Source organism: Saccopteryx leptura, chromosome 9, assembly GCF_036850995.1.
Source record: "Saccopteryx leptura isolate mSacLep1 chromosome 9, mSacLep1_pri_phased_curated, whole genome shotgun sequence".
NCBI classification, from domain to species: Eukaryota; Metazoa; Chordata; class Mammalia; order Chiroptera; family Emballonuridae; genus Saccopteryx; species Saccopteryx leptura.
The window spans coordinates 33688296-33715304 of NC_089511.1; the positions used below are offsets into that span (position 1 = coordinate 33688296).

A 27009-nucleotide genomic window follows, 5' to 3' on the forward strand; every position below is an offset into this window, starting at 1 on the left:
AAGAATTCCATGTGACAATGGAGGCAGAAATCAAAGTGATAAAACTATGAGCTGAGAAACGCCATGGATTGCCAGTAACATCAACAGTTGGAGAGAGGCATGGAATAGGTTCCCCCTCAGAGCTTCCAGAAGAGCGGACAGCTTGGCTTCAGATCTCTGGCCTCCAGAGCTGTGAGATAATAACTGTCCATTGTCTTAAGCCCCCCAGTTTGTGGCCATTTGTCACAGCAGCCCCAGAACACTCATACAGTGGGCTACTAGGCAGGATCTCCCCTGGGACACATGGGACTTCTCTGTTCAAGGATTCCCAGATTCCCAGACAGCCATGCTGAAACTTTGAAAGACTGCTGTATCTAAAGATTCTTCCTATCCAGCCTTTCCTTCCTTCTCCTTATCTGTCTTCCACAAGGGACAGCCCTATACCCTACTCCTGAGGCTCTAACAATTTCCTACCTGGGCAGGAAGGAATTGCTTCTCAGAGGACCTGAACTAACACTCCCAAATCTCAGATTCAATGGTTGTCAAGATCTTGCCATGTTTTCTTCACCTATTCTTTTTTTCTTTCTTTTTTCCCCTTCAAATATTTTTAAAGCAAATCCCATACAGCATGTCATTTCACCTTTATGGATTTCAGCGTACATCTCTTTTTTTTTGTATTTTTCTGAAGCTGGAAACTGGGAGGCAGTCAGACAGACTCCCGTATGCGCCCGACCGGGATCCACCCGGCATGCCCACCAGGGGGCGATGCTCTGCCCATCTGGGGCGTTGCTCTGTTGCAACCAGAGCCATTCTAGCGCCTGAGGCGGAAGCCACAGAGCCGTCCTCAGCACCCGGGCCAACTTTGCTCCAATGGAGCCTTGGCTGTGGGAGGGGAAGAGAGAGACAGAGAGGAAGGAGAGGGGGAGGGGTGGAGAAGCAGATGGGCGCTTCTCCTGTGTGCCCTGGCCGGGAATCAAACCCGGGACTCCTGCACGCCAGGCCGACACTCTACCACTGAGCTAACCGGCCAGGGCCAGCATACATCTCTTAAGACAAAAAATGGTATTTGCTAGCATCACCACAATGCTGCTAGCATGCTTGACACATTTACTGGTAAGTAATTCCTTGGTATCTTCCAGGCCCTACTGAGACTCCCAGATTGTCTCAAAAGTGTCTTTTTATGGTACTGGTTTGATTGAATTTCCAAGTAAGATTCTAACTCTGCATTTGGCAAACCTATTTTTTTTTTTTTTTAGGTGAGAGAAGGGGAGATAGTGAGGCAGACTCCTGTATGCACCCCAACCAAAATCCACCTGGCAACCCTGTCTAAGGCCAATGCTTGAGTACCAAGCTATTTTTAACACCTGAGGCCAATGTACTTGAAACAACTGAGCTATCCTCAGCGCCCAAGGCCATTTTTTCATCAATCAAGCCACTGGCTGGGGCAGGGGAAAAGGAAGAGAAGGGGAAGAGGGAAGAAGGAAGAAACAGATGGATGCCTCTCCTTTGTGCCCTGACTGGGAATTGAACCTGGGAGGTCCATATGCCAGGTCAATATTCTATCCACTGAGCCACCGACCAGGGCTGACAAATCTATTTTTAAAAACCCAATCTGTCTTATATATAAGAGATGCAACATTCACCAAGTCATGATTTAGGCTATCTTCTTTCAGTTTTCTCAGCCCTAAAATGTGGAAACCAATAGTCTCCACCTTATGGGTTTTGTGAGAGTTCAGGGAGGTCATTCGTTCATTCATTCATTCTTTCATTCAACAACTATTTACTGAGTGGCTGCCAAATGTCTGAAACTGTCAAAGGTGCTGGGAAAATATCAGTGAAAAAAGCCAAGTACCTGGCTTCATGGGCTTAGAATCTGCTGGAGGAGACAGGCAATGTCTACATAAGATAACTATACCATAGACCAGTGGTTCTCAAAGTGTGTGCCAGAGTGCACTGGTGTGCCCTAGAAGATTTCCAGGTGTGCCCAATGGTATTCCAGAGAAATATGTGCCTGTTGGGGACCAAAATACCAACAGGGTTTTTGGAGTTTAGATTTTGGGGGGACAGAAGTGTGGGGAATTGGCTGTAAGCTGACAGTCTGCCCGACCCCCCACCTCACTTTCCTGATTAGGTTGCAAAAGGCTGTTAAGCTGTGGTGCTGGATTGTTCACACTACCCCCCCGCCATGTTCCCCGGAAAGACTGGAGGCAAGTTTCTTCTATCCTTTGTTTGGTGTAAAGTTAAGATGATATTATGGTGGGAGTTTTCTGCACTCAACACAATTAAAAGTAAAAAGAGGAATTCTTCAATGTATTGACGAGTAAATGAGAGTTTGCCTTTCAAATATATGCCCAAACATTGAAGAAATCGCTAGGACACATTGGGCTCATGTTTCTCATAAACACAAGAATGAAACAACTTAACACATTCGCACTGGGACCTGCCGAATTTACTAAATCTTACTAAGAATATATCTATATATATAAAAAGATAACTTTTTTGTCGTTCTTTAATTTTTTAACCCCTCTTTTTTATGAATTCTATAAAGCATAACAAAAAATGTAACATAAAAATGTTTTTTAATGTCAGAATAAATTTAATTTTGTCATTTTTATTTCATTTAATTACCATAAAAGCACACTTGGACTTTATAATTTTTTCTTTAATATTTGACTTAATTATTATAACATATTTCTCAGAAATTTGTATATAGTGCGCTTACAATTATTTGTAGGATTTTAAATGCATTCCGACTTCAAAAAGTTTGAGAACCACAGCCATGACCATCAGCTTGGGATATGTTCCACAGAGGAAAATAAAGCAGATAATAAGAGGAATGTGGCGGGCAGTCATAATAGACAGAGTGGTCAAGGAAATCCTTCTAGAAGAGGTGGCCATCAGAGGCCTGGGTGGGCATAGGGGACAGAAAGCCTTAGGCAGATGGAAGGGCACCTGCAGAGTGAGGTAGGAGCCTGCCAAGTGCCTTAAAGCTGTCACTCTCAAACTTCTTCGTGTGGGGTCTCCACATATTTTTTTTTTCCCCCACATATTTTTTTTTCAAAATTATTACTCACACCCGCCCTGGCCAGTTGCTCAATGGATAGAGCATCGGTCCAGCATGCAGATGTCCTGGGTTCAGTCCTCAGTCAGGGCACACATGAGAGGTAACCATTTGCTTCTTTTCTCCTCCCTCTCTTCTCTCTCTCTTTCCCTTTCTCAGCCAGTGGCTCTATTGGTGCAGGAGTCTCCAAACTTTTTACACAAGGGGCCAGTTCACTGTCCCTCAGATGGTTGGAGGACCGCCACATACAATGCTCCTCTCACTGACCACCAAAGAAAGAGGTGCCCCTTCTGGAAGTGTGGCGGGGGGCCGGATAAATGGCCTCAGGGGGCCACATGTGGCCCGCGGGCCGTAGTTTGGGGATGCCTGGTAGAGCATAAGCCCGGGCACTGAGGATAGCTTGGTTGTTTTGAGTGTAAGTCTCAGGTTCTAAAAATAGCTCAGTTGATTTGAGTATCGCCCCAGATGGGGGTTGCTGGGTAGATCCTGGTTGGGGTGCATGTGGGTATCTGTCTCTCTAGCTCCCTTCCTCTCACTTAAAAACAAATTACGTATTACTGATACCCAAAAGCTTTTGTTTTTGTGAGATATCTACTGTTACTTCCCATTTAGGAAGGAAAACTGAGACATTTAGAAAATATGCATGACAATTTATTAATCATAAACTCATTGTACATCAAGATATATAAAGCATTTTTAACGAAAAATAACTATTTTCCAAAACAAAAAGTACTTGGTGAGAAGAGTTGCATTGTTAATATTATTATGATTTTTGTAAAGCTCTTGAATGTCTGGAAAACATTTTCCTACTGGCTACTGAATCCAGTCTATAGTGATATGTTGTTTTGACTGAAATAAATGATGAAAATCCAGACTCACACAGATAATACAGTTGGGAAAAGGAGGGATAGTTTCCTAAAAGTGTATTCCTCAGGAGGAATGGCTTTTTAAGATAATTGTGGATATTTTTCTTAGTTGCTGTGCCAAAAGAAGATCAATTTCTTAAGAAAAAATTGCAAAGTGGAGTGTAACATTGTATGAGTGAACTTTTTGTACTCTTTTCCATCAAAATCCATTGGTCTACCTTTTATGTTGAATGGACTTTTTACTCATACATGATTTTATAACATCCTACATCAGTCATTTGGAAAATATTTATTCACTAAGTTATGCGTATCTTCCAAATGTTGAAACATTGCATTACTCATTTTTTTTTTTTAGTGTGTGGGGGGGTGGGAGGCGGACAGACAGACTCCCGCATGTGCCCAATTGGGATCCACCTGGCATGCCCAGCAGGGGGTGATGCTCGGCCCATCTGGTGCACCCTCTGCTGCAACCAAAGCCATTTCTAGCGCCTGAGGCACCTGAGGCGGAGGCCATGGAGCCATCCTCAGCGCCCGGCCAACTTTGCTCCAATGGAGCCTTGGCTGCAGAAGGGGAAGAGAGAGACAGAGATCAAGGAGAGGAGAAAAGGTGGAGACACAGATGGGCGCTTCATCTGTTTGCCCTGGCTGGGAATCAAACCCGGGACTTCCACACGCTGGGCTGACACTCTACCACTGAGCCAACTGGCCAGGGCCTCAATTACTCACTTAAAAAAAAATTTATTAGTTACAATTACCACCAATCTCATCAGAAATTTTATTTTATTTTTTATTTTTATTTTTTTTTCATTTTTCTGAAGCTGGAAACAGGGAGAGATAGTCAGACAGACTCCCGCATGCGCCCGACCGGGATCCACCCGGCACGCCCACCAGGGGCGATGCTCTGCCCACCAGGGGGCGGTGCTCTGCCCATCCTGGGCGTCGCCATGTTGCGACCAGAGCCACTCTAGCGCCTGAGGCAGAGGCCACAGAGCCATGCCCAGCGCCCGGGCCATCTTTGCTCCAATGGAGCCTTGGCAGCAGGAGGGGAAGAGAGAGACAGAGAGGAAAGCGCGGCGGAGGGGTGGAGAAGCAAATGGGCGCTTCTCCTGTGTGCCCTGGCCGGGAATCGAACCCGGGTCCTCCGCACGCTAGGCCGACGCTCTACCGCTGAGCCAACCGGCCAGGGCTCATCAGAAATTTTAAATATTGGGAGGCTGCCCGGATCACAGTGGTGGAGATGAGTTTTTCAAAATTCTAATTTTTTTTTGAAAGCTTAAATTTTATCATGGACAAGTAAATCTTGTCAAATGCACTGAGCCCTTTTTGTTCAAACATTACCTTCCTTACAGGAGTCTGGGAATAATAATGATAAATTCCACCATTTAGTAAGCTCTTGTTGTATGTTTGACTGCTTGCTAAGTTATTTGCATACGTTATCTTGGTATTATACTTATTTTTGCTACATCTCTGCCAGGTATCTTTTCTCCATTTTATAGATGAGGAAATTGAGATCCATCGAGGTTAAGTAGTGGCCCAAAGTCACACAACAGTGGTATTCCTCTATACTACCAAAATTCTAGCAAAGAATTTTTCAGGTAGGACAGGCCTAATTGAAACATTATGCCTTCTTGGGGGTAGGAATCAACTCCTGCTTGTCATTGATTTAGATGGGGGAAATATGGATCCCTTCTGACAAAGACATCTCATCAAGACTTAACTCAAATGTTACCTTCTTGGGGAAATTTACACCCTCCCTGTGCCATAATGAAAACACTGTTACCACTTCTTGAATGGTAGTTAAAAAGTGTTCATAAAAAACTAAGAACTATATGATTCTATACATAGGTGGGACATAAAAATGAGACTCAGAGACATGGACAAGAGTGTGGTGGTTAGGAGGAGGGAGGAGAAGGAAGGGGTTGGGGGAGGGGAGGGGCACAAAGAAAACCAGTTAGAAGGTGAGGGAAGACAATTGGACTTTGGGTAATGGGAATGCAGCATAATCAAATGTCAAAATAACCTAGAGATGTTTTCTCTGAACATATGTACCCTGATTTATCAATTTCACCCCATTAAAATTAATAATAAAAAATAAAAAGGAAAAAAAAGTGTCAGGCGCAGTATTCCACATGCTAGACCCATAACTTCATTTCCTCTTGGCAACATGCTTGCAACAGTAGGAGGTATTAACCCTATACTAATTTCCTATGGCTGCTGTAACAGATGGCTACAAATTCCCTGGCTTAAACCAAAAACAAATTATTTATTTTACAGATCTGTAGGCCCCTGAGATTCACAATGTTCCTTCTGGAAGCTCTAGGAGAAAACCTGTTTTATTGCCTTTTCTAGATTCTAGAGGCTGTTTGCATTCCTTGGCCCTTCCCTCCATCTTCAAAGCCAGCAGCAGAGCATTTTCTTTTCTTTCTTTCTTTCTTTCTTTTTTTTTTTTTACAGAGACAGAGAGGGATAGACAGGGACAGACAGACAGGAACGGAGAGATGAGAAGCATCAATCATTAGTTTTTCGTTGCCCCATTGCAACACCTTAATTGTTCATTGATTGCCTTCTCATACATGCCTTGACCACGGGCCTTCAGCAGACCGAGTAACCCCTTGCTGGAGCCAGTGATCCTGGGCTCAAGCTGGTGAGCTTTTGCTCAAACCAGATGAGCCCTCGCTCAAGCTGGCGACCTCGGGGTCTCGAACCTGGGTCTTCCGCATCCCAGTCTGACGCTCTATCCACTGCGCCACCGCCCGGTCAGGCCGGCAGAGCATTTTCATCTCTCTCTCTCTCTTTTCCCTTCTCCTCCCTCTCTTTCTTTTCCTCTCTCTCTCCCATCTGTTTCTGTTGTCATATCTTCTTGTCTGATTGACTCTCTTGCCTCCCTCTTATAAGGAACATTCTCTCACATGAGCACAATATCATTATAACACTATGAAAATTACCAATAATTCAGTAAAATTATCTATATCCAAGCCATACTTAATTTTCTACAACTGTCAAAGAATAGTTACTAAACATACACACACACACACACACACACACACACTGGGGTCCATTTAAGATTCACATATTGTATTTGATTGTCTTTTTAGCTCTTCTGTTTTAGGACAACCTCGCTCCTGACATATTTTTCATAGTGTCTTTTTTTTTAAGATAAGGTGACCAACTTTTTTACAATGAAAAGGACAATAATAAATTGAAAACAATATCATAAATAAAAGAAACATTTTATTCATTGCAACCATAATACACTATAATATGATAAATGCATAATAAAACATTTGTAATATTTTATATTATAATTATGCTTACATGCCTATTAATTTTAAATAATAATTGTAAGAAAAAGTACTCATTTAGATACAAATACGTCACATCACATGCAATGGATCGACTGCATTGATCGAATACAGACTTTTACAGATTAGTCTTCCAATATCAAAAAGGAGGACGTGTAGGAGGACACTTTTCGAGGGAGGATAGAATGTACAAAAGAAGGACTGTCCTCCCTAAAGGAGGATGAATGGTCACCTTATTTAAGACCAGGCTTCATGTCCTATAGAACGAAGGAATAAGTCTTTCGATTGATCTCTGTGGCTTAGCACAGGGTCTGGCAATATTAGGCTCTCTGTAGGTGTTTGTTCATAATGGTTATGAATAATAATCACAGTAGCTAATTTTCACTGAGGGCTTGCTCTCTTCGCCAGTGTGTCCACACTCATCTAATTTGATCCTCACAGAAATCTTAGAAGACATTTTATTAGTTTCATTCATAGATAAGGAAACCAAAAGCTTAGGAAAGAGAAGTAGCTTGCCTGAAATCACTCGGCAAGACACAGGACCAAACTAGATGGTAAACTGCATAATCAGAAAGGGGGCTCACTGTTTCTTGAACCAATGACCCCAAAGCGGGTCTGTTTGGATACATGCAGTACGTGTGTAATAGGTAACACTGAGTGTGCTTACTCTTTGCCAGGCCCCAAGAGCGTTTGTTTGTTTTTTAATATTCTCCAATTACCTAGCAAAAGGCATGGCACAGTTAGCTGTCAATTGTGGAATGAATGAAAAGTGAAGAAGTGAATAAATGGATGAAAATGTGATCGCCATAAACCAGGGGACATGTCCGGGTCTTCCGCGCTCATTTCGGAGACCCTAGGGTTCGGGAGTCCAGGGCCGATCTCAGGCTGCAGCTCCCGGGCACCGGACGTCCCAAGTCCCGCCCATCATCTAGGTGGCCTCCCGCCAGGTGAGAAGCCCAAGCCAGCGGGCTGCTTTGGCGTCTTGATCTCTGTCCCCTGCCCTTTCCCCTTCCTGTACTGCGGCGGCACTCCGAAGACTCCTTGTTCTCTCCCAACAGGCCCGCATCCGCCCAAGAGCCGCGGGCTCAGAGTCCACCAAGCGCCAGCTCCCGCCGCGCACGCCCACCTGTCGGCCGCGCAAGCGCATTCCGCTCCCGGCGCGCCCGGCCTCCCCGCGCCCCGCGGTGCGCGGTCAGTGCGCAGGCGCGGCGGCCGATGCGAGTGTGTATGTGCGGGCGAGAAGATGGCGGCGGCGGGGGAGACGGCGTGAGGAGTCGGACGAGCAACGAGGCTCTCATTGAAACGGGCCAACATGGCCCTTCGTGGCCCACAGGTAGCTGCTGGCTCGTGCCTTCGGCAAGAAGGGACCCCGAGCCGCGGGCGGGTGGGTGGGCACTGGGGCGGGAGGCGGGCAGGCGCCCGCACCCCGGCCCCGAGCGAGCGTGTGGGAGTGGGGGAGGGCGCCGGGACACGCTGCCCGGGACTAGGCCCCAGCCTCCCGCCGCTTCCGCGCCTCGGCCGCCCGCAGTCGCGGTCTGCCCGGCGCTGGAGCCCGCTGGCCCCCTGTCTCGAGGAAGCGGCGGAGAGGGGATGCTGGGGTCCGCTTGGAGAGGGTGTGGAGGGCGCGAAGGGGTTAATCTCCCGGGCTGGACCGCGCCGACTGTGGAAATGGGACTCTTGTCGCCCGAAGAGGCAGCCTGGGGGTTTCGGGGGGCTCTTCGGGGCAGCAGAGCCATCCAAGCACTCCGGAGCCTCTCTGTCCGGAGCGAGCCACTAGGATTTGGGGGTGCCTCATCTCCCCCATGTCTCCATAGGTTGCTCTCTCAGCTTGAAATGACCACAGAGGGTTGTTTGGTTTTCTGTATTTTAGACTGAAGTCGTTAAGGAGCAGCCTTAGGTTACTGTTGCAAAGAAAACTCGAAATAAGTCGCTACGGTCATGCTTTCACTTGCATTTGAGTGACATTTTTGCACGAATCCATCACAGCCTGGCTGACACTAATGCACTGTGTCACAACGGTATCCAAAGCTTGGGGGACGTTTATAATAACCCATAGTGGAAAGAGTAAAATTCACCTTTCGATTTTGGGCAGATGTATGTGTCGAGTTGAACTTGTATCACACTGTACTCCCTCCCTCGCCCCCCTCATTACAAATACTCTGGATAAAAATCGGCATGTGGTATTATTTGTCAAGCTTGCTGTAGACTTCTGGTATGTTAACATCTAATCTGTAGAAATTATTGCACTTTTATACCATCTCATTGTGTTTTTGTATTAAATATGGGGAAATGAAACAAAGTAGCTGTTTGGTTAACTGGTGGCTGGTAAATCCTAACCCTTTATTAAGCTGTTGGTTTTTGTTGCCCTTTGGGAAAAGGAGTCGACTTTAATAACTTGTAATTAATGCGTGTTGTGGAATTTAAAACGTGAAAACCTTTTTAAAAATTAGATCTTTACAGGGAGGTGCAATTTCATGAAATTTTTGGTACTTTAGTTTGAACTAGAAGTTTCCTCTTTTTGTTCACAAATATATGTACTTTCCAGTACAGTTCTTTGTACGAAAAAGCGGCATAGTAGTTGAGTAATTTTTACAAATGTGTAATTTTGTAAATATTAAGAGACTTAGTATTTGCCTTTTTCTCATGTAAATAGATTATTAAAATAAGATGGACAGCCTGACCAGGCGATGGCGCAGTGGATAGAGCACGTCGGACTGGGATGGGGAGGACCCAGGTTCGAGACCCCGAGGTTGCCAGCTTGAGTGCGGGCTCATCTGGTTTGAGCAAAGCTCACCAGCTAAGACCCAAGGTCACTGGCTTGAGCAAGGAGTTACTCAGTCTGCTGCAGCCCCACGGTTAAGGCACATGTGAGAAAGTAATCAATGAACAACTAAGTGCCGCAACGAAAAACTGATGGTTGATGCTTCTCATCTCTCTGCATTCCTGTCTGTCCCTATCTGTCCCTCTCTCTGACTCTCGCTTTGTCTCTGTTAAAAAAAAAAAAAAAAAAAAAAAGATGGACAGGTACAAGTGTCATTGTGAACTAATGTGTAATAGAATATTCAGTGATTTTGAAATGAAAAAAAAACATGGTTAGGCACAATTCACTTCCATTATTATCAGTACCAGTAACAATGCAGAATTGATTTAAATGTTAATTAGTGGTGTTACTATGTAAACTTAATTGTAATAGTTTCATTCATTGTCTTAATACTGTATTTGTTTTATACAATATGACTTACACATTTTTAGATAATTACAGTAGGAAAAGTTAGCTGAGCATAAATGTTAGCAGGTGCTTTGGGATTATTCTTTTAAAGTATGGTTAAACGATAGTAAATTTTACCGTGTAGAGGTTAGCAAAGGAAATAGTATGATTTCTCAATTTTTTTTTAAAGTATAGTAATGGAAACAAGTAATGAAATTATGTATGATGGGATTTAATGATTGAATTCTGCTTGAGTCAAGTTGAGCATTTTAATACATTTGTTTTATTCAGTTACCTGCTTCCCTAAGGGTCTTTTATCTTAAAGGCCATTCATTCATTCAACAAATATTGATTGAATGCTTAACCTGTGCTAAGCACCATGATGTGCATATTGCTGTGGGGAGTGACAACCACAACCTAACAGTAAGGGTCCTGTTTCAAAATTGAATTAAGGTTACAGTTTTAAAACTTTGTATAGGTTATATCTTCCATATTGTTGATTAAGTCTTATTTCCTTGCTTGACATGAAACAGTGCAAAACTTGGAAGCTTTTCTAATGCCAATAGCTTTCAATATTTTAACAAGTACAAATGATGAACTTTGACAATTGAAATGTAAGTATGTCTCTAATTAATGAATATTTGTTGTCATCAAGGAACTTATTAAATTATTTGGGATAATTAATTTGAACAGACCAGTTCTGTCTTAAACCAGAAGAAATTTTTGTGGTTGTTGAAGTCCTTTATGTGACATTCCCCACGATAATGCTTACCACACCCTGTTTAGATACCATTGTGGCTGCTGCTGTTCTGGTGCTCTGCAGCAGGCTCACCCCAGTCTTTATATTACCTTGAAATAGTGGGGCCCGCACATTTTACACTGTGGGATTTCTTGAATCTAATTTTCAGCATATGGCAGTGTACTGTATTGTTGAATCTTTATATCTGACAACTGTATTAGTAATTCTTGAGACATTTTTTATTAGAGTCTCACATAGTGAGCAGCTGAAGTAAATAACATTATTTGAATACAAGATTGTTGGAGATACCTTTTTTCCTTTGCATAGTGGCAGCAAAATATTGAAACATGTCCTAAAGACTAATTACATTATTTAAAATTTGTGAGTTGCTGTTTGCTGCCTCAGTGGTTTTGCAGACCAGCAGTGCAGAGGAGCTAAATCCGGGATGTGCTCACCCTCATGCTCTGCATGCTCTGGAGCCCATTTTGTTGGGACTACCATGTACTGAAATTACAGGGAATAAGTGGACCCACCTCATTCTAAATTTCTGTGTAGAGCAAAAGTTAGGATATGTATTCCAGGGCTTTTTTTTTATGTGGAACTGACATGATTTAATAATGTTCACATAGGCAAACTTAAGAAGAAAAGGATTACAAAGCTTAATGCATAATACCAAGCCTAGTGGCACAATTTACTTTGTGCTTTGCTCAGAATGTAGTATTCAAGTAATTAAGAAAAGTTGTATCATTTCTACCTTTTTTATTTTTATTTTTGTGGGAGACAGAAAGAGAGACAGAGAGAGGGACACATAGGGACAGAAAGACAGGAAGGGAGAGAGATGAAAAGTATCAACTCATAATTGAGGCACTTTAGTTGTTCATTGATTTCTTTCTCATATGTACCTTGACCAGGGGGCTCCAACTGAGCCAGTGACCCCTTGCTCAAGCCAGCGACCCCGCCCTCAAGCTGATGAGCTGGCAATCTTGGGGTTTCTATTCTGGGTCCTTTGTGCCCCAGGCTGATGCTGTATCCACTGCACCACCCCCTGATCAGGCTCATTTATACTTGAATTAGTTACTATTTGATTTATACTTGACTCAAAGTTATTATTTGTTTTTGTGATTTTACAGATTTCAGACATGTAAGTACTTGCTAATAATGGATCTGGTTTTTCAAGTGGCACATGAAAGGTGGTTGTTGAGGACGTTTCTTACTGAAAATATACTAAGTATGAAAAATAGGAAGCATTTGTTTTTGAATTTGTAATTAGCCTGTTACATTTCTATTTGCTGCCACACATACAAGAGTCACTGTGGCAGAAAACAGATAAATCTGTTTGCAATGGAATTCACTGGCCTTGGGCCATCGGATTACTGTCATTTGTCACTTTAGTGCTATTTCAGCAGGGTAGATGTTCATTTCCAAAGACTTACATGTGCTTGGACTGCAGTTTTCCTGTTTGTTGAAGTGATCTACCAAAAAGCCTTTCTGTAACCATTTCTGTCTATACAGGCTGGATTAAGAATTTTTGTGGGCATAATAAAGGTAGCCCAAGGGGAGTGAATGTTCCTAGTATTTGTTTCAGGAATGAGAAATTGTAGAATCTATCATAAACCTGGATGTGGAGTCTTCAGAATGTAGACTTTTCATGAACTGGCTACTTTCTGACTATTTAAAAGTTCTTCAGCTATGACCTCTTTTTTAGCAGAAGACGTGAGAAACCAGTAGCTGCCAGCCAGTTCACTCCATCCTGCCCCTTATTTTGAAACATGCCATGCTGTGGTGGCCCTCGCCTGTGAATAGCGTAGGTGTGAGGAATAGAAGTAGAAGTGTCGTTTGAGGCTAGAAGAGAAAGGTAATGCAGAGAATTAAAGCATGTATTCCTAGACTCTTTTTTTGTGTCTTAACTTGAGAATTGTTAGATGATAATATGCATGTAGAGTGTTGGTCCACTGCCTGCCACCAAGTGTTTATGTGCCATGATGACTACCCTTGTGATTTACAGGCCCATCCCGTTTGGTTTTTGTCTATAGCTTTATTGGTTGTCATTCAGATCAATTCTCCATTTATTTTTCTGGTGTCAGCTCGAGGGCCATCTCCTAGCCTGCACTCTCTCAATTTAAGTGTCTCACAACTAGCACATTACAAATGAGAGTGCTTCATAATAGACAGGCTGGGGTCTCCAATGTTCTTCCTTCTTGATATTTATATCTAGCCTCTGTTTCCCCCCCACCTCATACCTGATGGTGGTACATTTTTGTATTTCCATTTATTTTTGTGAAGAAATGCTCCGTTTATTTGTGTTTACTGGATGCAGACAAATGGTAGGCCCTTATTCTTTTCTGGCAAAGTAGTCTTAAAAGTATCAAAAAATTCACCACATCTTCAAAGTTACATTCTTACCGGAACTACTGTAGAAAGAAAGTTTAAATGTTAATAGAATAATGTTAGACTTATCAGGTATGCTCTGCTGTAAAGATACAATGTAGGAAAGAAAACAGGCATTAAGACTTGTGGACTGCATATTGGGGTAGAGAGTCCCATGAATATTGTAGCCTCCCACCCCCACCCCAGCTGTAGTCCCTAGCTGAGATCCACTGGTTGCACTGGAAGTAGTGGGGATGGCTTGGACCATTTTCTCAATTTGCATTCCTCCTGTTGACAAAAATAGAAGCTTACCATTGTAAATGTATGTGAAAATTACTCATTTTTATGTTAATGTATTGAGTAAAGCTGGATATTGGTATAAGCTACATTTTGCAAGTCATGGATCTAGAACTGTCCTGGAGCATTGAATATATGGTTCTGCATAGAAATTTTGAGTTGCCTTTTGGTCTAATGAAGTGTTAGAGTCTGCATTAATTGTTTTCACATAAACACAATAGTGTCCTTTGCCCTGGAAAAAAGCAGTGCATTTTTATTTTTATTATATTCATTTAAATTTAGTCAGGACCAATTAACTTGTGAATTTATTTGGTGCTCTGATAACTGTCAAGAGGATTTCTAATGTTCTTTTTCATTTGTGTTTCTCCTATTTTTAGACAGTTCATAACTCTAGACGAGGGAAGCAATGCCTCTCCTGAGAGACTTTCATCTTATTAAAATTATACTCTTCCCTATTCTTTCTGAAAATACCAATCTTTTTCCTTTTCATAGGGCATGTGGGAGCTTTGGAAGAATAGAAGAGAATTTGAAAATAAAGTTTAATTCTAGAGTTTTGGGAGATTTTTGCCCAATGTGGTAAAACAAAACAAAACTTAGGTTGCTATTTTAAAATATGGTTAGATGACTGCTAAGATGTATATTTATTTGAGACCTGGAGTAGGCCTTCTGGGTAGATCTGATAATTGAACAAAGAAGAACGTATTTGTTATAAAACACTAAGCATTGCAGTAACTGACAAGTGGAGAATGTTGTGCACTTTATAAATTGCATGGTTTATCAAGTGCCATGGCTGGTTTGACCCTGACAGCAACTTTATAACATATTGTTACCATTTTACATAAGTAGAGTGAGACTCAGAGGTTGTGACTTGAAGTCACATGGCTTTTTTTTTTTTTTAATGGAGACAGAGAGAGTCGGAGAGAGGGATAGATAGGGACAGACAGACAGGAACGGAGAGAGATGAGAAGCATCAATCATTAGTTTTTCATTGTGACACCTTAGTTGTTCATTGATTGCTTTCTCATATGTGCCTTGACCATGGGGCTACAGCAGACCGAGTAACCCCTTGCTTGAGCCAGTGACCTTGGATCCAAGCTGGTGAGCTTTGCTCAAACCAGATGAGCCTGTGCTCAAGCTGGAGACCTTGGGGTCCTCCGCATCCCAGTCCAGCACTCTATCCACTGCGCTACCATCTGGTCAGGCAGTCACATGACTTTTAAAATGATCAGGGACTGAAAAGCAGGTGTTTGGACTTCTAAATTCTTTGCCTCTTTGCCTTTTTTTACTTTGCCAAACTGCTTTTCTTAAAGAGACCGATGATAACATTTCACATTATGACTTCCCATATTCCTCAGTGAAAGTTTATGATTGAGGAATGAAGTAAAGATTTAACTGTATAAAGATATGTTACTATTACTGTGTTACTAATGTTACATGGCACTAATATGTTACTAATTATTAATTCCTAAATATTGGGTGGGCTGCATTTTGATATGTTAATTTTACATACAAAATAAAGACATGCTATTTCTAAAACATACAGACAATACAGAAGTATTGAAGTTAAAAAGTATAAGTCACCTCTTCCTCTAAGATGCTTGATCTTCAGTTTGATATATATTTCTATGCTTTTTGGTGTTAGGACATTTTTTGGGTTGTTCCATTGTATCATAATACAGTTTATTCTAACCAGGTAGGCACTAAGCTGAACTTTTTGGAGCAAATCTTGCTTTTAAAATTACTGAAGGCATCTATTCAAATACAGTAAGTTTAATTATTTTTACCTGATTTTGCCAAGGAATGGAGCAGATATACTGGAGGTTTAAGTGGCCCATTGAGATGCAGTATACCAAGAATTGTGAAAGTGCTATAGAAATTTCTGAGTAAGAAGATGTCCAAACATTTTTATTTAAAAAAACCCAATATTTTGAAGACATTTAGCCCCTTAATTACAGCAGTCATGCTTTCCACTTATTCCATTGTGGAAGAGGTTTGATTCAAATTCAAATTCTTGTCTATCAGGCACCGCTACTCTAGAGAAGATTACTGAGAGGATGAACCTTTTGTTGGTTGGAGAGATTGCTAGGTCACCAACTTGAGTGAAAAGTGGGGAATGGGGTGATTAACCTGGGTGTTCCCATATCTTCTCCAAAATTAGGTTTTCTTCTTCTCCCTCTTTTTTTTTTTTTTTTTTTTTTTGGTGACAGAGACAGAGAGGGACAGGTAAGGACAGACAGAGAGGAAAGGAGACAGATGAGAACCATAAATTCTTTGTTGCGGCTTCTTAATTGTTCATTGATTGCTTTCTTATATGTGCCTTTACCTGGGGGCTACAGCAGAGTGAGTGACCTCTTGCTCAAGCCAGCGACCTTTGGGCTCAAGCCAGTGATCATGTCTATGATCCCACACTCAAGCTAGCAACCCCGTGCTCAAACCTGTAACCTTGGGGTTTCAAACCTGGGTTCTCTATCCCCAGTCTGATGCTCTATCCTCTGCACCACCGTCTGGTCAGACTCTCCTTTTTTGTTTTTATCAAAATACTGCAATGATAAAAAAGAAAGCCCTCTCTTTCCACTTCCCACCTCAGGTCCACCTCCCCTGAGACAACCATATTCAGCCATGCACTTCTGACTAATAAAATGCAAAATAAGGTCTTCCAAGGGTAGCATTTGATTTTATTTGGAATAATTTGCAAAACATCATACATTTACTAAAAAGCACATATAAAGGACTTTATATTTTTTGTCATTGTTCAGAGATTTTTGGTGGCTGGGCATTAGCAATATGGAGCTGAGAAGAGCGTTACTATGCTTTAGCAGTTCACAGAGTAGTGGGGAGATAAACCAGGTGAGTCCTGTTTTAAGGTGGTAATTCCTGTACAGGTGTGAACAACATAGTTAAGACACTCATTTGTTCATTCATTTATTCACTCATTCAGCAAATAGTTATTGAGTAGCTCCTGTGTACCAGGCACTGAGGATGGAGGGATGAGTAAAAATAGTCCTTGTCCTTCTTACCAGCGGGCTTGCTGTCTAGTGTGGGAGACAGTGCTAATCAGATAATCACAGTAATGCATGTATAATATTATTCCAAACAGAAGTATGTTTAGAAGGAAGGGAATGCAGTCTGTTGGCATAGCTTGGGGAAGTCAGGTAACGTTCCCCTGGAATTGGTGCTTTGGCTGAGAGCATCAGAAGTTGGGAACAGCATGTGCACTGGCCCTCTGACTGGAGGAAGTTTGGAGCATTTAAGGAACTCAGAGAAAGCCAGTGTGTTTTGAGCTCAGTGCTCAAGGTGGGATGGGAGGTAGACAGGGTCTGTCCAACTTTGCAGCCTTGCTTGGAAGTTACTGTCCGTATACTGAGAAAAGTGTGGAGGAGGGTATGACATAGCATTTGATCGTAGAACCTCATAATCAGATTGTGTTTTGGGCTCATACCCTGACTACCCCATGCAGAATAGACTCAAGCAGGGTCGCAGTGGCAATGAAGAGTTCCGTAGGAGGGTTCTTGGACTTTTGACTAGGCAGGGTGTGGTCAATAGAAGTGGCACAGTCCAAGAGATGTTTACCTGTAAGATGTGGATTGAAAAAGGAAAAGTGTGACTGAGTGTCAGGGTAAGCTGGGAAGACGTTTTTTCTAGAAAGGTGACATTTAGAAAGAGAAGCATCAGAGCAAAGCATGTAGGGGAGAACATGCGAAGGAACAGTCTCAAGGCCTGCGGCTTGTTTGGGAACCCGAGATAGAATTGTAGCTGATTGATGTATAGGGTGAAGTGATGGGGCAGGAATTGGAGGAGAGGTGAGGGATCTTGACAGTCCAAGCCAAAGACTGAGATCTTGTAAGCAGGTGGGTATCTGTGGGAAACCACAGGTTTTAGGACTAAAACCACAGGCTTTAGGAAATGGGTAGTACCACTCTGTGTTAGCATTGCCAATTGAGATGAAGGTCACTCTTTGGGCTGTTCTCTAGAGTTGTCCACTCCTGTATTTTGAAATGCTTCCCTCGGTACCTTTTGTGGTAAATTTTAGACATTTGGGATCATTTTATGTAGTAGTATTTAACTTATGATCCTTGGTCCTGGTCTTCACCCATGAGAATCACCTGGCACCTGATCGTCTTCCAGACATACTGTGTAGGCCCCAAATCTGTGTTTTGGATGACTTCCACAGGTTAGCTTAGCCACACTCAAGTTTCAGAGACTCCATATGGTTTTGTTTACAGCTTATTTTGCTTAATCTGTTGTCCACTTTCCCATAAATGGGATTAACTAAGTCATATTTTGAACAAAATTTTTTTTTAACTTCTCCAGTCTAGATTAGGTGTGAACAACCAAAAATACAGGTTTGCACCACTCTGAGAGGTGACGTTATTTAATTATAGCACTGAGTGGAAACAAGCGCTGAAAAACCTGAAAGTTTTGAATGTCTACCACATTGTGTCTGTACAGTGAGGTTTTAGTTTTGTTGAAATAACTGAACAATTCCTTTTCATCAAACATTTATTCAACTCTTGCTGTATGATGGGGGCTATGTTGGGGTTTGTAAAAGGTAAAACACAATTACAAAAAAATATACAAGTGCGAAATGTTCCCCAAAGCCATGAGATGCTCAGCTGACCCTCATGAACCAGGACCCTGATGGACAGACAGTATGGGAGCAGCTCAGACTTCACCACAGCTCCTTTTGACCATGAATGTTCATTGTCCTAGAGAGTTGGAACTAACTCTTCATTCATCCTAAAGCCTGGTTGTGGTCAAAATCTCTTTGGGAATGTGTGCACACAGCCAGCCAGCTTGCCATCAGAAGTTCTTGCTGCCTTTTTGGTTACTGCTCATGGCTTTATCAGCTTAACTAATTTCTTGCCTCCAGTTTTCCACAAACTGGTGCTAAAATAATTATTCTTGGTTCTTATAGAACTCTGGGCTTTTTCATGTCACAACTACACAGTAGTTAAGTACCAGGAGCATAAACTTTTCTTTTTCGTCTGTGGCTAGAGTTCTATTCAGTGAGAAAGATAAGAGTAGCTTAAAAAAAAGTCTTTAAAAGCATGCTCTTTAGTTTTGGCTGGAAGTTTAGCTGACTAGGACTTGAATTTGACACACAGTACTTCTGTAGCAGTATTCTAGCAATGAGTAGATGAGACACAGAGTTACCCGGGTTTGAGTTTAGAGAGAGTTTGCCTCTCATCAAAGGTACATGTTGAACAAATTAGTTTTTTTCTTTTTAAGGTGGACACAGATACATTGCCATTTTGTTTCTTTGCCATTGATTCCTTCTTGAATGATAGATTTGAGCTAGCTCTGTTAGTTCATCACTTCTCTGTGAAAGAGGAAAGATATCCCATGTATGTGGTGTGCATGGTGAGCTTTGAGGGCCCTGTGAACTTCTATTCTCTAGGTGCTCCATCTTTTCTCCTATGATCGGTCGGCCAGCCATTCAAGGAAGACATGGCCCTGCTTGGCGAAGGAGAACATCACCAGATGGTTGTCCAACTAGAGCTCTGGCAGGTGCTCTGAAGTAGGAGTTCAGGGGCTCTGGGAATTAACTGATTGGCTCAAGAAGGGTTTTTTAAAATTTTAATTTAATTTTTTTTACAGAGACAGAGAGAGAGTCAGAGAGAGGGACAGACAGACAGGAACAGAGAAAGATGAGAAGCATCAGTCTTCAGTTTTTTGTTGCAACACCTTAGTTGTTCATTGATTGCTTTCTCATATGTGTCTTGACCGTGGGGCTGCAGCAGACTGAGTAACCCCTTGCTCAAGCCAGTGACCTTGGGTCCAAGCTGGTGAGCTTTGCTCAAACCATATGAGCCCGCACTCAAGCTGGAGACCTTGGGGTCTCAAACCTGAGTCCTCCACATCCTAGTCCGATGCTCTATCCACTGCGCCATCGCCTGGTCAGGCACTAAGCTATTTCTATGGTGGACAAATCTGTCCCTCATGGCGGCCTCGGGGTCTCGAACCCGGGTCCTCCACATCCCAGCCCGACACGCTATCTACTGCTCCACTGCCTGGTCAGGCTATTTTATTTTTTTAAAGTATCCTGTGGTCTGGTTCTCCTCCAGCACCCCCACTGCTTAGCACAGCATCTTGCCTTAACTATGTGTAGAATGGATAAGTTAGTTGACAGAGGGACCAGTTGAAGGAAATAAAGAAAAAACACCTGGTGGCATTGAGTACAGGCAGTCCCCAGGTTACGAATAAGATAGGTTCAGCAAGTTTGAAAATAATTTAAGTATTTATATGCACAGAAAGGTAAAAATAAATACTATGTTAAGACAAGTATCTGTGTAAATTGCATTTAATAGGTAAATGTACCTGTTCCAATTTACACACAAATTCAACGTAAGAACGAACCTACAGAACCTATCTCATTTGTAACCTGGGACTGCCTGTATATTCAGGACTTCATATGGGTTTGTTTGGGGTTTCTAGTTCTGGCCGTGAAGACCAGTACCACAGTATACAGAACCACGAGGGACAGATTTGTCCACCATAGAAATAGCTTAGTGCCTGACCAGGCAGTGGCACGGTGGATCGAGCGTCGGACTAGGATGCGGAGGACTCAGGTTTGAGACCCCGAGGTCTCCAGCTTAAGCGCGGGCTCATCTGGTTTGAGCAAAAGCTCACCAGCTTGGACCCAAGGTCGCTGGCTCAAGCAAGGGGTTACTTGGTCTGCTGAAGGTCCGCGGTCAAGGCACATACGAGAAAGCAATCAATGAACAACCTAGGTGTCGCAATGAAAAACTAATGAATTGATGCTTCTCATCTCTCTCCGTTCCTGCCTGCCTGTTCCTATCTACCCTTCTCTCTGACTCTTTTTCCCTGTAAAAAAATAATAAAATAAAATAATAAAAGAAATAGCTTAGTAATGAGAGCTGATTAAGAAGAGCTGGGCTGCTGCTGTTGAAGTATTCAGATTGATTATAATTTCTGCATTAAGAATACATGGGTGACCTAAGCTTCCTTTAAGACTTTTCAGAGTTCTCTTTAATCTCTGTTATATAGTTTCTTGAATCCAGGTGCTGACTTGTATATCAGATGTCAGAGGACAGTTATGGATGCAAATAAAAAGCTTTCTCCATAGGCCCTGGCCAGTTGGCTCAGTGGTAGACCATTGGCCAGGACACACAGGAGAATTGCCCATCTGCTTCTCCACCCTTCCCCCTCTCCTTTCTCTCTGTCTCTCTCTTCCAGTTTCACAGTCAAGGCTCCATTGGAGCAAAATTGGCCCAGGCTCTGAGGATGGCTCTGTGGCCTTCACCTCAGGCACTAGAATGGCTCCGGCCACAACGGAGCAACGCCCCAGATGGACAGAGCATCACCCCCTAGTGGGCATGCTGGGTGGGTCCCGGTCAGGTGCATGCAGGAGTCTGTCTCTCTGCCTCCCTGCTTCTCACTTCAGAAAAATACAAAAAAAACCAATAAAGAAATAAAAACTTTCACCATAGTTTTCCTGTGCCCAGTTGGTGGGCTGTGGCAGTGAGCCTTTTGGACCTGGCCAGAGCAAATGTCCTTATCCCCCAAATTTGAGAGCCATGGAGGCGTCAGCCTTTGGGTAGAGCCTAACTGTGTGTCAGTGATGAGCTTGGAAAGAGAACTTTTCAGTTGACTTACCTCCGTTATTTTTTTATATTTGCCACCTTTGTCACCATAGGTATCTCAGCTCATATCGTCATCACCACTAGTTATTTTCGAAGTTCAGCTGTGTGCCAGGCATTGTGCATACAAAAACGAGTAGCAACAAGTCACCTCTACCTGAGACATGCTCCTTTCCCTGTCGGCACAGATTGCTCCCTGGTTGTCAGTTACTCTGTGTCTCTGACGTTTTCTCAGGGAGGCCTGCTTTACTGCCCTCTTCAGAATTGCACTCCTTCACTCTTGCCATCTTCTTGCCTTCCTTTGTCTTCATAGCATTTACCACCTTCTGATACCCCGCATGTCTGGTATTGTAACATAGTTATTTTATTCATTTTCTGTCTACCCTTACCAGAATGTAAATTTAATGAGGGCAGAAATTTGAATGTGTTTTTTTTTCACTTATATGCTTCCAGAGCCTAGAGCATATGTGTTCAATAAATATTTGTTGATGACCTAATTAATGAAAGCTATAACAGTTCATATATTCAGGAAGTCCACCATTGAGTGTGGAAAAGAGGCTAATCAACTGTTAAAACCCAGAGAGAGTAACTCAGAAGTTTTTTTAGGAAAATAAAAAATTCGTAAAGATGAGACTCTGGAACTGAGTTCTCTAGCATGAGGAGCAGCCAGCCAGGCCAGTGGGGGCCAGAGAGAAGGTACTCAATGCAAGAGATCCCATGTGCATAGCAGCGTGAAAGTGCACAGAGACAGCTGCAGCACAGGGCTATAAGGGGGATGTGGCAGATGAGTCAGGAAGGGTAGAAGGATGGAGCCAATTCCTGAAGGCTCTTGTACGCCTTTGCTTGAGCCTTTTATCCCGAAAGGTTCTGGGAGCCTTGAAAGGCTGTTTCTAGGGACTGAAATAATCAGATTCATATTCTAGAGAAAGCTCTGTGGTGGCCACGTGTGGTTTGGAGGCTGAAGGGTGAGGCTGAAAGCAGGAAGACCAGTTCCGTCCGCACTTGCAGTGGTCCCGGTGAGAAGTGCTGAAGGCCTCACTCAGCTCAGGCAGCAGCAGCAGGCGGAGAGTGTGCAGCTTTGGGATAACCAGAATGCATAGGAAGCTAGGCAGCTTCATTGTAATGTGTGTGTAATAGTGCATTTTCTTTTTTAATAAATAGGATTATACCATGTGCTGTTTAGTAAAGCATCCCCCCACTTCTTCTAATGTGAATATTCTTCATTATTAAACAATTTTCCTCATTATTACTTTTAAGTGCTGCAGAGTATTCAGAAGTTATACCAAAAACAGTGTTGTTTGGTATTTTTTATATTTCTTTTTTAAGTGAGAGAAGGGGAGATAGACTTCCACATTTGCCTTGACTGAGATCCACCTGGCAACCCCTGTCTGGGCCGATGCTCTGCCCATTTGGGGCCATGTTCACAACCGTGCTATTTTTAGCACCTCAGGTAGAGGCTCCAGTGCCCAGGGTTGATGTGTACAAACCAATCTAGCCATGGCTGCGGAAGGTGAAAAGAGAGAAAAGGGGTAGGAGGAGGAATGGAGAAGCAGATAGTTCCCTGTCCTGTTTGCCCTGACCGGGAATTGTACCTGGGACTTCCACATGCCAGGTTGATACTCTACCACTGAGCCAACCAGCCAGGGCAGGGTCCTTTTTTAATTTTATTTTTTCTGTACATTTTTTTTCAATTACAGTTGACATCCAATATTTTCTATTTGTTTCAGGTGTTAGTATCCAATTTTTGTTTCTAATTGTGAATGGTTCTCTTCTCAGAGCTAATTAAAGCAAAACATAGTAAACTGAAAAAGAAATATCTTTAATTCATTAATTATTTTGGGAGAAGCCTGACCAGGTGGTGGCGCAGTGGATAGAGCGTCGGACTGGGATTCAAAGGGCCCAGGTTTGGGACCCCAAGCTCACCAGCTTGAGCGTGGGCTCATCTGGTTTGAGCAAAAGCTCACCAGCTTCAACCCAAGGTCGCTGGCTCCATCTCTCCATTCCTGTCTGTCCCTATCTATCCCTCTCTCTGACTCTCTCTCTGTCTCTGTTAAAAAAACAAAAACAAAAACATTATTTTGGGAACACAGCAGATGTATTTTGCTTAAGTAACATAGAAAAATAATTAGTGTTAATTTAAAACACTGCTTCCTCAGTAAATGTGGCTTAGCTATCAGCACCCCTTTTGCATTCTTTTATGTTACGTGGACAGTAATTTTGCAGCTTTTATTGCTTCTACCAATTCTTATATGTAACCTTGGTTTTCATTAACAACCAAAGCAACTCATTAAGGGGAACATTCTATACTTCCTCCTTAAAATTGGGAGGAGAGGAGTGTATGTACTACCCAACATAAATACTTCTTGTTAGCAGCTCTAGATTTTCCAAGGTATTTGAAGAGATCATTGGCAATGGCCAGCAAAATAGAAGAAAATCATTTATGTAGCAACATTTCTTTTTTCCTGAATGCCTTTTAACATGAACCTCTGATTTAGGGATGTACTTTCCTTTCTGGCAGGTGGCCTTAGTAGCCAAGCTTTGGTTGGTTTGGTTCCAGGATATTTCGTTAAGTGAAAAATCCGGTAGAACAGATGCACTTACAAGTTTTTGCCCATGTAGCACTCTGTTTAATGAAACACTGGGTTGTGATTCAATGTTGTTGGCAGTAGTTGTCTGTGCATGCAGTATGGGGTTTGAGTAGGTGGTCAGGGGATTCAGGCAGTTATAAAGGCTGAACCAGGCACCAGCACTCTAAGGTGGTAATTGAGAGGTGATGGCATAGGAGTTTAAATAAGGGCAGGCATCCTTACAGTGATAACATGGAGCAAATTACAGTTATTGTGCACAATAGTTTAGGTGGTGTGTGTTGTGTACCACTAGTAAGAGTATTTGAACCAAGGAATATGAAATAGTTTCTTGGTTTTTTTAAAATTTATTACTGATTTTGAGAGAGAGAGAGACATCAATTTTTCTGTCCCACTTATTTGTGCATTCATTGGTTGACTCATGTATGTGCCTTGACTGGGGATTGAACCTGCAATCTTGGCAAATTGGGACAATGCTCTTAACCAGTTGAGCGACCTGGCCAGGGAAGGAACATGGAATACTTTCTTTTTTAAAAATTATTTATTGATTTTTACAGAGAGGAGAGAGGGGGAGAAAAAGGGCGAAGGATGCGGCCGGAAAGGGGGCCGCCCCCTCGCCTGTCACGCAACGCATGTTCATGGGGAACCTGGTGCTAAACCATTCATAGACGACCTACTTCTGGGTCGGGGTTTCGTACGTAGCAGAGCAGCTCTCTCGCTGCGATCTGTTGAAAGTCAGCCCTCGACACAAGGGTTTGTAAAAAAAAAAAATTAAAGAAAAAAGGAAGGGGGCGAAAGAGGAGGAAGCATCAACTCAGTGTTTGCTTCTCACATGTCCTTGATTGGGTAAGACCAGGGTTTTGAACTGGTGACCTCAGCATTCCAGGTCAGTGCTCTATCCTCTGCGCCACCACAGGTCAGGCCATGAAATCTTTACAACAACAACAAAAACCCCAAAGTGTGGCTGTTTACAAATACAGAGTACTTAATTCTATTTGTGTAAATGAAAGAATAATACTGTGGTCCTTGATCTTCAAAAGCTTTTTTAATAGTACAGCTTCATCCTTCTTATTTAAAGATGTGCATCAGTTAATTTGTGCATGAATTTTAAAAATCAACCAGATTGTGGTAAAACTTAACTAACAGTGTAGCCATTTTAAGCTTGCAGTTGACAAATGTATACACCATGATAACTACTACCACATTCAATATATAGAATATTTTTACTTGCCCAAAAAGTTCCTTTGTCCCCCTTTGCCTTGAATCCCCACCTATATCTGTTTTTTTTTTTTTTTTTCAATTACTGATCTGCTCTCTGTCACTGTAGACTGTTCCCTTTTTCCAGACTTATGTTTATGTGGAAATGTACAGAATGAACTCTCCTATCTGGTTTCTTGAACTCTGCATCACATTTTTGAGATTCATCCATGTTGTGTGTAAGCATTCTTTCCTTTTCAGTTCTGAGTAGTACTCAATTATAGGGGTGTATCACAATTTGTTTATTTCTTCACCTCTTTTTTTTTTAAAGTGAGAGGAGGGGAGATGGACTCCTGCATGTGCCCCAACCGGGATACACCTGGCATTCCCCATCTTGGGCCAGTGCTCAAGTCATCCAAGCTATCCTCAGGGCCTGAAGCCAATGCTCGGACCAACTGAGCTATCCTCACACCCAGGGCTGATGTTCAAACCAATCGAGCCACTGGCTGCAGGAGTTGAAGAGTGAGAAGGGGTAGAGGGAGGGGTAGAGAAGCAGATGGTTGCTTTCATGTGTGCCCTTATGGGGGATCGAACCCGGGACTTCCACACACCAGTCTGATGCTCTATCCACTAAGCCAACCGGCCAGGGCCATTTTTTTTGCCTCTTGATGGACATTTGTTATTCCACTATTTGACTACTGTGAATGAAACTGTTGACTACATTCACGTACAAGTATTTGTTGGACATAGGTTTTTATTTCTTGTGGGTTAGTTACTAAAAGTGGACTTGTTGACTCATATGGTAAGTGTGTATGCTTTATTTTACAAGAAAGTGCCAGGCCTTTCCAAGGCAGCTGTATCGTTTTACATCTGCACCGAGCAGTGCATGAGAATTCCCCTCTTCACATCTTCAATACTTGGTATTGTCAGTCTTCCTTTATTGTTCATCAGTTTAGGAGGGACTAATTTTTTGTCCATCGGAATATGAACCCATGTTTGTATGACAGAGTGAATCTGACTTCAAATAGGTAGTTCTTAATGAAATATGTTCCTTTTTAAAAAAAAAAAAAAAGTTTAAGCAAGAAAGAGGGGAACAAGAGAGACTAGGAGAATGCTCTCTTCACATTGGATACTGGTGATTTATCCTGTATTTATTTATTTATTTATTTTTGTATTTTTCTGAAGCTGGAAACGGGGAGAGACAGTCAGACAGACTCCCGCATGCGCCCGACCGGGATCTACCCGGCATACCCACCAGGGGTGACGCTCTGCCCACCAGGGGGCGATGCTCTGCCCCTCCGGGGCGTCGCTCTGCTGCGACCAGAGCCACTCTAGCGCCTGGGGCAGAGGCCAAGGAGCCACCCCCAGCGCCCGGGCCATCTTTGCTCCAATGGAGCCTTGGCTGGGGGGGGGGGGGGGGGAGACAGAGAGGAAGGAGGGGGGGAGGGTGGAGAAGCAAATGGGCGCTTCTCCTATGTGCCCTGGCCGGGAATCGAACCCGGGACCCCCGCACGCCAGGCCAACGCTCTACCGCTGAGCCAACCGGCCAGGGCCTATCCTATATTTAAAAGTGAAGATTTTGCTCCTGGCTGGAACTTCTCTGGTGATAGTTTTAAAAACAATAAAAACCAGTCAGTCAAGTTAAAATTTTGTCAGCCTACAGTGGGTGTTTCAACTGTTGGTGTGAGTATGTAGACATTATCATTCCTTATCCCTAGAACTTTATTTGTTGTGGCTTTTTTCTTTTATTTTTTTCTTAATTCATTTGTTCAACAAAGCTATTTTAAGCACCTACTACATGCCAAGT

At 42.7% G+C, this 27009-nt stretch overlaps 1 protein-coding gene across 4 annotated transcripts in view; it reads left to right on the top strand.

Moving 5' to 3' along the window:
* The window catches only part of LOC136381402 (kelch-like protein 36), a 122151-nt gene that overhangs the window by 38303 nt on the left and 56839 nt on the right, over nt 1-27009 (top strand). Inside the window, exon 1 of one of the 4 annotated variants that reach the window (XM_066350088.1) lies at nt 8411-8541. The exons of the other annotated variants lie outside the window; for them this stretch is intronic. Coding sequence (XP_066206185.1) covers nt 8521-8541 — 21 coding nt within the window. The 5' untranslated portion in view covers nt 8411-8520. Of the gene's footprint in view, nt 1-8410; nt 8542-27009 lie in introns of those variants that run through there. 4 annotated transcript variants of the gene reach the window in all.